We start from the raw sequence: 11,376 nt of genomic DNA, 5'->3' as shown, positions 1-11,376 counted from the left end.
TTTTTTAATAATAATAATAATAATAACGCACACACTCATCATAGCCCCGCACTAGGGAAACCCTGTGTCGCGGGTGCCATGGACACACACATAGACAACGACAAATTACACCCAAACTCACGAGAGAAATAAATGTAGGCCATACAAATATTTCTCCCGGCCCGGGAATCGAACCCGGGGACCTCTGTGTGGCAGTCCGGTATGGTAACCGTTCGGCCACGGAAGCAGTTAAATAACAAGTATTCAATAACAAGTTGATTGAAAAAAGTGCAGAATGGCTAGTCTATTCATTTCAATTATCAATGAAATAGTTTTTTTTCTGTTACCGTTACATAACAACAATGATTAATTTGGTAGGCACTTTTTTTTTAATCGACTTGCTGAATATCGTCAGAAAAATCTTCCTGTGTGCAGTACGACATAGCTGATGTAAATTGTCACTCCTGCACCGCGGAACTACCTCAGGAGGCCTACCATAACTTTCTCAAAAACAATCTTATATATATATATAATATTACTCATATTCGTACTACAATATTTGACAAACCTATCAACCAAGTAATGTATTATTGCTAAAGTGACTGAAAGAACGAATGATTTCCCAATATTGTCTATTCCTTACTAAAAATAGGAAAGAAATGACTCTATATGAACTGTATAATGCCATCTCTTTCTTTTTTGATGTTCCGAATCGTCCTTTCGTAGTATAATGTAAAAGTATTTAACATTATTTACATTCAGAGAATTTTAACTGCCAAAAAAAGAAAAGTATGTAATAATGAAATCTATGCAAATTACGTTGTTTTCAATTATTTTTCCGCATTTTCATGAAGAAAAATAAATAAAACAAACTGAGTCTTGATAGTCACGTTGTGAATTCGGAATTATAGTCTAGTGTCAACTGTTAATTTCGCCAAGGAGCAAATAGATGGCGCTGTCATAATTTTACGAAATAAACATCGCGTATTTTTATTTAACAAGAAATTATTTTCTATGTGCTATTAAATAAAAAATAAACAAAATATTGAAAAGATATATGGAAATAAATAAGTTCAACTTAACTTTTAATCATTACAAATCAATATTATGACAATAAAACTGAAAGTAATATTGTTTCCATTGCATCCGTGTAACTATTATAAGATTGCTAAATTTGACATAAGAGCAATATTACTTTAATGTCAAAGTCGCGTCATAGTACGAACTGAGTGAATGAATAGTCACAAAGCTAACAATAAAACATCATAGTTTTAACATTACAATAAGCTTACTTTAAACGCTACATGGTACATAAAGTCAATGTAAGATTAAAGGAATATTGTTTTAAGAGGTTGTGGTAGGCCCCCAGGAACGGACTCAGTGAAGCGGTAGGCGTGTAGGTTTTGTTATGGGGCAGCCGACACATCCCGGACGCACTATGCATCTCGCGGCAGCCGTATGAATTAAATTTATAATTTTAATAATTGATAAATGTAATCGTAACTCACCCTGCAGGTGTATCTGTGAAGAACCACTCAGTTATAACAGCGTCAAATTGTTGCGTCAACAAAATATCTCTGAACTGCTTATTTTCCGTCATAATAGAAGTGACATTTCTCCCAAGCTCAAGTAACATTGATAAAGATTGCCTGTTGGTGCTGTCAGTCATGTCTATTTCTGGAGAAAACAAAAATATATTAACTAAAAATAACGGATAACTCACGTATTTAAGTCGTTTATTTAATCTCTTTTCACCAATGTACCGGTAGACGAAATAATTAAAATTATCTCGGACCTATTAAGTGCCACAGATTTTCCTGCCGTGTATATAAAATCAATTGAGTTTTGTCTGAAAAGTGGGTATTTGGTATGGCACGGTGATTACTACTTACGAATTGATGGAGTGGCCATGGGTTCACCAATTGCTTCCGTAACTGTTAACATCGTCATGGAGTGGTTAGACTTAGAATAATAACGCATAGAAATCTAGTCCGCACAAGCTAAGTGAGGCAAATTGAAGCGCGCCAAAAGGGCCTACACGAGCGGGCGGGCCTTCAGTGCTCAAGGTCAACTTGCACCGCGAACAGCTCCAGAATTTTAGCTAAAAATGACGAAATGTGCGGTAAATGAGTGTAAAAATACGTCAGACAAACATAAAATAGATACTAACATCACATTCCACAAGAAAGTAACGCGTTTCAACTTGTATTTTTATATAAATATTCACTAAAACCGAAAATTAACCTAGTACTAAAACTGAATTTGATTTTTGCCTCACTTGTGACAGTTCGTTTGATTTGAAACTATCATTCTATGCGTTATTATTCTAAGTGGTTAGAAGAAAAAGCTTCAAAAAACGCCTCTGTAACACCTAGATATTGGTGGCGGTATGTGGATGATATTTTCGCTATTATCTCGAAAAATAGTTTTCCGGAATTCTTTGACTACCTCAATTCTGTGTACGATAAAGTTAAGTTCACGGTGGAGAGAGAAAGTGAAGGAGCATTGCCATTTTTGGACGTTTTGGTTATGCGTCAATCTTGTGGTCGTTTGTTTACTACAGTTTACCGTAAGCCGACGCATACCGACCGGTACCTTAGCGCAGATTCACACCATCATCCATGCCATTTATTAAGTCGACCCTTAAGTCTGTGTGATCCACAATACGTGAACCTGGAACTAGATCATGTTAAACGTGTATTGGAAAGCAACGGCTTTAACTGGAGGCATTGTAATCGTGTCGTGAACGCGTTTACTCGTTCTCGTCCGGCGGTAGTGGAGAGGCTGCCGATATACTTACCTTACATAAAGGGAGTAACGGATAAAATCGGACACTTGTTTCGCCGAAGATATAGCATCAAGACGATTTTCCGCCCTCACATCCAACTTAGACAGTTGGTGCGTTCACCGAAGGATAAGGACCCATTGAATGTTCCCGGTGTATATAAGATTCCCTGCTCCTGTGGCAAGAGTTACATAGGAGAGACCGGCCGTAACATATCCACAAGCCTAACGGAACACGTACGTAGTATTAAGAACCGGGACAATCGGGGCTCTGCAGTGACGGAACACTCGTTGGATTCGGATTCGACGCACTATATTCGTTTTGATAACGTGTCCGTACTGGCGAGAGAAAAGCATTTCATTCCGCGGAAAGTACGTGAAGCTGTCGAGATTGGTCGTCGTTCGAATTTCAATCGTGATAGTGGATGGTCGGTAACCCCCGGCTGGAAAACCGTGTTAGGTACTACGTCAGTGGTTAGTGTAGACGAGACTTTAGAAAGTGACGTTGTTAGTATAGTGTGCAATCCTGCATATACTTTAATAAAAATGAAGCAAACGAGGGTAGTTTCTCGCCGACGCCGCCTGCGCCCGCTGCCGTACTGAGTGATCGGGCTGCCAGTTTCCGTCGAGTCACCGCCGCGGAATCTCATGATTAAGAACCACGAATTGGTTCGAACAATGTCGAGCAAAAATTCGATTTAAATACGTGAGTTACCCGTTATTTTTAGTTAATATGTCTGAGTCTCCCGGTGGTTTTCTATTTAAAAAAAACGAAAATAAGTAACCTTGATATAATAAAGCTATATGTGATCATACGTTATAGATCAATTATTGTCACAAAAATTTTAAATACTTCTAATTTTTCTACATATCATTGTGATAAATGATAATGATAACGAATGCAAATAAATTTATCATATCATATCATCTTCATAAATATTTTTCTTAAAGAAGTTCAAATATAAGGAGAAATTTGAAAAAATACTTGCTTTTCCGAAAAAGTTTTTTTCGAACACGGATATTTTTCCATCAAAGCTCAATTTGCATTACCGCGGAACGGAATAGAAAATGAATTTTTGTGATTAAATTCTACATAACATAATGAAATTAATGTCGTTACACAAACGTACAAACTACGTACAGTTACCATGCCGGATTGCCACGCAGAAGTCCCAGGTTCGATTCCCGGGCCGGGAGAAGTATTTGTATGGCCTACATTTATTTCTCTCGTGAGTTAGGGTGTAATTTGTGATTGTCTATGTGTTTGTCCACGGCACCCACGACACAGGGTTTCCCTAGTGCGGGGTTATGTTGAGTGTGTACGTATTATTATTATTAATTAAGCCTAACAGCGCCGAAAAAAATTAGACGCTTATAGAAGCATGGCGCAAGAGTCGCACCATTACTAATTTTATTTAGAAGCACGGCCACCATCACAGCCACATTTGCAGACTAGATAATGTATGATATATATAATATACGATAAAGTATCCTCGGTTCAAATTCTTCGTTTGCTCGATTTGCCAGGCTCGTCAATGCTCTACCTCTCGAATTGGATGTCGATATCTTCACAGTCTCATTGCCTCGCTTCAAGAAGTCAATATTGCAATTTTTGGCATATAAGTGAATATTATTTGTAATGTATATTATATTTATTTTATAATTTAATTTGTTAATACAGTAAATATATGTAATGTAAGTACAGTAACAAAAAATGAATAGCAAATTAATAATAATTGTCTTAACTTTCATACTCATATCATGTCATGTTCACCTGTAATTGGTTAAGCATTTTAACTGTAACACCTTGTCAAATGTGTGTAAAGTATTGTTGTAACCGAATGTATCAAGCGTTGGTGAATTTAAATAAATAAATGATAATTAGTAGTTCACATCTTCTATAAGCGTCTAAGTTCAAGACGGTAGCGTAAAGCGCAGACCACACCGCGAACATAGCTAACTGCTATTGGCCTACATTTTGTCTTTGACAGTATGTATAGTGTTGGTGAATTATATTCGAGAGTATTTGGGAGTATGTGTGCGAGAAGTGGACTGAGAATAGTCCAATACTTAGTACTACTTAATATTAAATTAGTTTTTTTTCTTTTCTTTGCCTCTTTCTTTTTTTGTCTTCCTCTTTGGGAGTATCTATGAGAGGAGAGTTTACAAGAATAGTTATTTGTACTTAAAGCTCACGTAGTAGGTAATTGGTGATTACGTGCGGGAGTGATGGGCGGCAGAAGGGTGACATATTTTTTAACATCGCTTAGCGGGATCTTTGGGTTAGTTTAGTTAGCTCGGTTAGCTTCGTTCGCAGTGTGGCCTGCGTATAAGACAGTGTTGCGTGGTCTACTGATTTGTCGATCTACTATTTAGGCCGACGTCTACTGTTTTACTGATAATTAACGACAATCATCGAGTATATAACCAAAAATAGAGACGAAATATCATTTTTTTTATTTGAAAACTATTCTGCCATATCATTACTATAACAAGTGTAATCTATGGGTGTCGTCAATTGTTTTACTTTAAATCGATCAGTCAACTTGGGCTGTGCTATAATGGACTAAAATTGCAAAATAATATATTTAATATTTAATTGCCGATGAAATTTGATTCCGTTTGTTTTGTAATTAGACGTTTTGCTGTTTTTCCCCACACCACCGAATGGAACAGCACGCCATTGTTAGAGATGATCTTTATTACAATAAATACAGAATATATTTGGAATATACGGACACGTACACACAGGTCAGTTGTTGGCGCTGTCTATATTTCAGTGCAAACGAGAGTTGATATTTATAAGTCACTGATGAATTGCCAGAGATGGATGGCCCTTATTTCGTCTCTATTTCTGGTTACTCGATGATGACAATCTATTGTTTTTAGAAATTTATTCTGTTACAATCATGCCTTAAACAGAAAAGGTTTTTGAAATTCGGACTTGACTATGGACTGTTGTGCACTAAACTTTTTATTTCGATGAAAAAAAAAACATAATGACACACGTTCAACTACGCGATTTGCCGTACATTAGTTATGTAATATAACTTCGAAGGTAGCTATATAAATTTTATTCTACTGACATTAAATTGATTGAACGATAACTAATTTTGTTTATTAAAACTGATTTGTTTGACTATAGTTCAACTGTTTTTCTTTCACATACCATTTTCCTCGCTATAGTGAGGTGAAAATTTGTGTGTTTCGCTCGGCAGCAAAGTTGTTTTGCGTCTCGTGCCTTGAAACCCTCGCTATGTTCAGGATTCTATTTTTGAACCACCCGCTTGCCTCGTGGTTCAATACAAGCACTCGCGTCGAACAACATCTTTGCAGCCTTGCCTACCCGCTCACGCGATACATGCAGCCGTAGACGCATACCACACCTAGCGGTGCCGGTGATGAATTTATACCGATTTATCGCATATCGAAGTTATAACAGGTAAAAGAATTAATATTAATTGCTATTTCGGTAACTACTCTAGCAAACCATAAAGTTTTTAATACCTGGGTCTGTCATTTAAAAAAAATAAACAACTTCAAAAATACGTTTGAGTTATTGTTTGGGCTGGTGATTTCGGTGTTTATTTATTGAAAACATACCGTAAGTAGCGTTTTTTAAGTTTACCCTGAATATAAATGTTTATAAACTATACTTTAAGGAGTAATTTCATGGTAAACGTTAGAACCATTCAAACGGAATATTATCATATTTATCTAAGTACACCAAAAATTTCATTAGTGCTTTTTAAGTGCAGGATTTGCGGTGTATTACTGCATTTTATTTGAGATGTTTTTGTTGGTAGTACGGAGGGTATTTATTTAGCAATGCAGAATAATAATTTTTATTTATAAAAACTTGTATTTAAACTGAATGCTTTTCTAATTTGCGAAACCAAATAGCCGCCATTTTGCGGTAGGAGGAGCGCATCGCGTGAGCGGATAACAAATAACTATTGTATACATGCAATAGAAATGTTTTAAGTATTAAAGTTTATATGGGGTCAATAAAGAAATCATGTGAAAGGTGAAAGATTAGGGAAATGAGATTATTATGCATTAATTTAACCAATTATCAATATTTCAGCTGACGTCGGTCTAAAACAATCGATCAACTGTTAGTTAGTTCGTGTTATTAATAGAACCTGGCAATACTGGCGTAAAAGATGGTTATTATAGTCGTCACCAAATAAGACGCCAAATTTGACAGCTAAAGAAGGCGATAGTATGTAACTTTAAATGCGATCAACGTAACAATAATCAAACAATTATTACCATAATAGAGTTTTAAAAAATACGTATATTTTATTGAAACATTATATAATATGACAAAACATATTTGAAGTACTATTTTCGCTCGAATTCCAAAATAAATGCAATTTTGAGTTACCCCGAAACGTCCTGAAAACAGTTACGTTCTCAAGCTATGTTTTTTTAATAATAGTGTTGTAAGCAATTAGTCGCCGAATTTCACCGAGTCACTTCAATTTCTTGGAAAAAATATTTAAAAAAATATTACAAAAAATTAGGAACTTTATTTGAGATTGTTTGTTGTTGACATTTACAACTTCTAACTTATTGCCAGCCGAGTAATTGAAAATGTATGAAATCCTTGGTTTCTTGGTAATTTAATCTTTTTATGTAGTTGTTTTATCGATGAACATACTTATTTACACTAAATTCTCGTAATAAACCATTTATGAATATTACAAAATCAAAATTAAAACAATTCGATACAATTCATCGGAATGTGGGACAATTTTACGAAAATAAGAGGAATTGCTACAGAATTGCAAGGAATTCTGTAAATGAATTGCTTTTAACAGAATTGCACGATTTGGTCTTTTAGGCCCCCAGAACAACAATGAACCGAAAAATAATCTAAACAATCACAAATTCTTAAAATTTTGAATCGACTTCTCGTGAAAATCGTATAATGTGATTAGCGATATGATGTGGACTAACCACATCCCTATTCGCGTCACGATGACAAGTGTCAAATATGGCCTCTTATTTGGTAAACGACAACACCGTAAATAAATCACTTACTCTCCAGGAGACTTGTCAGACCACCAACATGTACCAACACTAAGTTTTTCTGAGGCTTGTTGTTGTCGAACGGAGTTACCCATGTTACCTAAAACATATTTATATGGTCAATTTTAACTACCCTTCGAAACGAACAACTCCATTATTGTAATTTTCAAGTTTTTATTGAATGTCACGATGTTTTGCTATCATGATATTCTATTATTTTTTGTGAAATTGCTAATAATAATTAATAAAAAAGATCGAACACTTAGAAAAAATGCCTTCGATCCGGCCGGATTCGAACCGATATCTTCTAACATACCGTGTCAAACGCTATGCCAACTAAGCCACGGAATGAACCAGCGGACCTTACGAATCGTCCTGTGCTTCATCAACATCTAGGTGTTATAAAAAAACTGTTATGGACAGGCATGTCGCTAACCACCAGGCCGCACGACTGTTCGTCCCATCTCAAATTTGATGTACCTTTTGGAGACTTTAAAAGAGCGAAGTTCATAAAATTATACATACAATTATTTAACATTGACTGGTCCCCGGTTCATCTGTCATCTGATACGTATAAAGCCGTTGAGATTTTCTACATCTTAATATATAATGTATTTGACTCTACAGTACCCTATAGGACCAACTCTGGGTCACGTAAATTATCTAATTTCTATCTCTGAGCAGATTAAACTTATAAAATTTAAAAAAATATTATCACATGTAGCACAAAATTACAAAATACGAACTTTATTACGCGTTTTTTTATTATTATCGGAAACAGTGCAAATTGCTAATTACAGTATGTAACCGTGCTTACATGAATAAAATTGAAAACATTATTAAGTTTAACCCGAATACAATTTGGTCTCATACAAAATCAAACAAGCAGCCGAGGGACCCCACTGTGTTTGGTATGTCCAATTCATATCAGTCGCAGATGATTTTGCGACATTCTTTCGAAGCGTGTACCTAGCGCCGGTTCCCGCATTAAATCCTGATGATGCCTTCGCTGCCGTGGCTGCGGCAATTCCCGAATCGTGCCAATTGCTGACCGATCTATATATAACGTGAATCTGACGTGTACACCGCGATGAAACAATTAAAGCCTAACATTTACTAGGCCGTTACTTCATATTACAAATTTGTCCATAAATCATAATACATATTCTAGAGTCTGGAAAACATCAAAAGTTCTACCCATAGATAAGTCAGGTTCAAAATCCGAAATTAAAAATTATCGTGCAGTGGCTGTCTTATCGGCTTTCGCAAAGGTTATGGAAACCATCATGTACAAGTTGATCTACGAACAACTTCGGGGATGGTTCTGTGATCAACAGCATGGATTTTTGCCGGGCCGCTCCACGGCTTCCAATTTGATTAACATTACCACCACTATTGCTGATGAGTTGGACTCCAAAAAGCAAGTGGACGTAGCTTACTTGGACTTTCAGAGGGCTTTCGATAAGATTGATTGTGATATTCTGCTTCGGAAATTAGTTTCTACCGGTTTCTCTGTAAACTTGGGCACACTTTTTGCGGACTATTTGGCAGACCGTCAGCAATATGTGCTTTACAACCGGTATCAATCCCAACCGTATACGGTTACCTCTGGTGTGGGTCAGGGGAGTTGCCTGGGACCACTCATGTTCTTGATTGTAGTTAATGACCTGCTGCTAACTGATGACGTCAAATTGGCCATAACCATTAAGTCGGAGGCTGACTGTGTCCTCCTCCAGAAGGACATTGATAGCGTCTTTGAATGGGGCAATGACAACAGTCTACGCTTGAACGTTGACAAATGTACCATTGTATCGTTTACGCGCACTCGCAAACAAATAATCAACACCTACAAAATAAAAGATACTCACATCAGCCGGGCTACATCTGTCAGGGATTTGGGTACATGGAACCATGTACTCAAATCCCGGGCTGACTTTCCGGGAACATATCTCAAAATTAAATAAATCTTCGCGTAAGTGTCTCGGCTATGTCATGAGACAATTAAGATCGTTCAAAAGTGATCTCACATCTCGTATTTTGTATAATAGTTTTGTTCGTAGCAAGCTAGAAAGTAACGCCATCATTTGGAATCCCACTCATTATAATCACATATCGACGTTAGAGAAAATTCAGAAGTCATTTGTTCGTAACCTTTATAGAAAGATTTACGATTTTTACCCCTTACTTTACCCCACTACTTTTATTTTGGGTATGGTCGGCTACAGAACGCTGGAAGTAAGACGCAATCTAGCTCTTATGACCTACATATTTCGCTTGGTGCGTGGAATCTTGTACAATCCATTCATACTATCCATGATGGGCTTTTGGGTGCCTAGGACCAGTCTGGTGCGGCCTCACAGAAGAAAGCTATTTGCTATACCTTCTACACGTTCTAGGGCAAGTGATCTGGCTCCTTTGCCCCGCGCGCTTATGTACTTCAATCGGATGCTTATCTTTGACTCCTCTTTGGACCTCTTTGCATGCTCAAAAGCCCATTTTACGGTTTCCGCGTGACGATATCTCGAGTCATTGACCATAGACAGTAGCATCACATAAGTATTGTGCATCCCGAATAATTAATACTATGTTAATGTTTTAAAATTTGATTGTTAATAATGTACTTGCGATATGTCCAATTCCATGATTTGTTGTTTTTATCTAATTTTTTATTCAGTTTATTTTATGCAATATATAAAATTCAATGATTTGTAAATTTTCATTCAATTTATTTTGTATCAATTCTTTATTAAATATGATTACATTATTATTTCAATATATGATATTAGCTTAAGAATTATTATTGTGTTTGGATATTACTGTAAGCAATATGTAATATAATAAATAAATAAAATTAAATAAATTGATATCATGAAAAATAATTGTTTTATATCGATGACAACAATTCTTACCTCATGTCCAGCTTTCAATAGAGATCGAACAACTCCCTCGGCTATGGTATTATGGCTTCTGCTAGGCACTTGAAAGATGACCAGTATCTTGTACGTGTGTGCAATTGTAAGGCAACTTAGCAAGAGAAGGATGAGCCTCATGGTTGCTGAAAAAGATAATAATATGATTTATATTCAATTGGCTTTGACTCGAACCCGGACCCCGAATCACAAACCTTCGATATTTTAACCGAATCGCTCGATTAGATATCGTTCTCGAATCGAAGGGCACTTTCCGAGCTGTTCAGAACATTAGCGTTAAACGTTATAAGATACGATATCGTTATCCAACAGCGTTTATGGAGTTAGTCGGTGAAACAGATTATAAAAAAAAATTAAAATCAAATCAAATTAAGAATTTAGATTCGAGTGTTTTGAATAAAAATGAAAAGAAATCGTACGATATCAAATCGAATCGGTCGACAACTGAGCTATCGTAAGGTTCTGAATCGACCTACTGATCACCAAGATATTTATATCTAATAATAATATAATTACAATAAGCCTGATGTATCCCACACCATTGCTGGGCAAATGCCTCTAATAATAATAATAATATGGTTTTATTACCATGATATTAATATTTTTGTGAATAAACGCCACTAGTTTTGGTGCCCTTATTGATTGA

General features: G+C 36.1%; 1 protein-coding gene across 1 annotated transcript; it reads right to left on the bottom strand.

The window, feature by feature from the left end:
* Positions 1–1,483: 1,483 nt before the first annotated feature.
* LOC113234603 lies at positions 1,484–11,021 on the bottom strand. The gene is made up of 4 exons (XM_026469956.1): positions 10,925–11,021; positions 10,710–10,855; positions 7,813–7,900; positions 1,484–1,656 (listed from the first exon to the last, which is right to left on the bottom strand). The coding sequence occupies exons 2-4, from the start codon at positions 10,848–10,850 to the stop codon at positions 1,484–1,486; spliced, it is 402 nt and encodes a 133-aa protein (XP_026325741.1). The 5' UTR covers positions 10,851–10,855; positions 10,925–11,021.
* Positions 11,022–11,376: the final 355 nt, after the last annotated feature.

This window comes from Hyposmocoma kahamanoa, unplaced genomic scaffold, assembly GCF_003589595.1.
Source record: "Hyposmocoma kahamanoa isolate Upper Pololo Valley unplaced genomic scaffold, ASM358959v1 85398, whole genome shotgun sequence".
In the NCBI taxonomy this organism is placed as follows: Eukaryota; Metazoa; Arthropoda; class Insecta; order Lepidoptera; family Cosmopterigidae; genus Hyposmocoma; species Hyposmocoma kahamanoa.
Note: the sequence above shows the minus strand (reverse complement) of the source record. Positions and strands in the feature narration are given on the sequence as shown.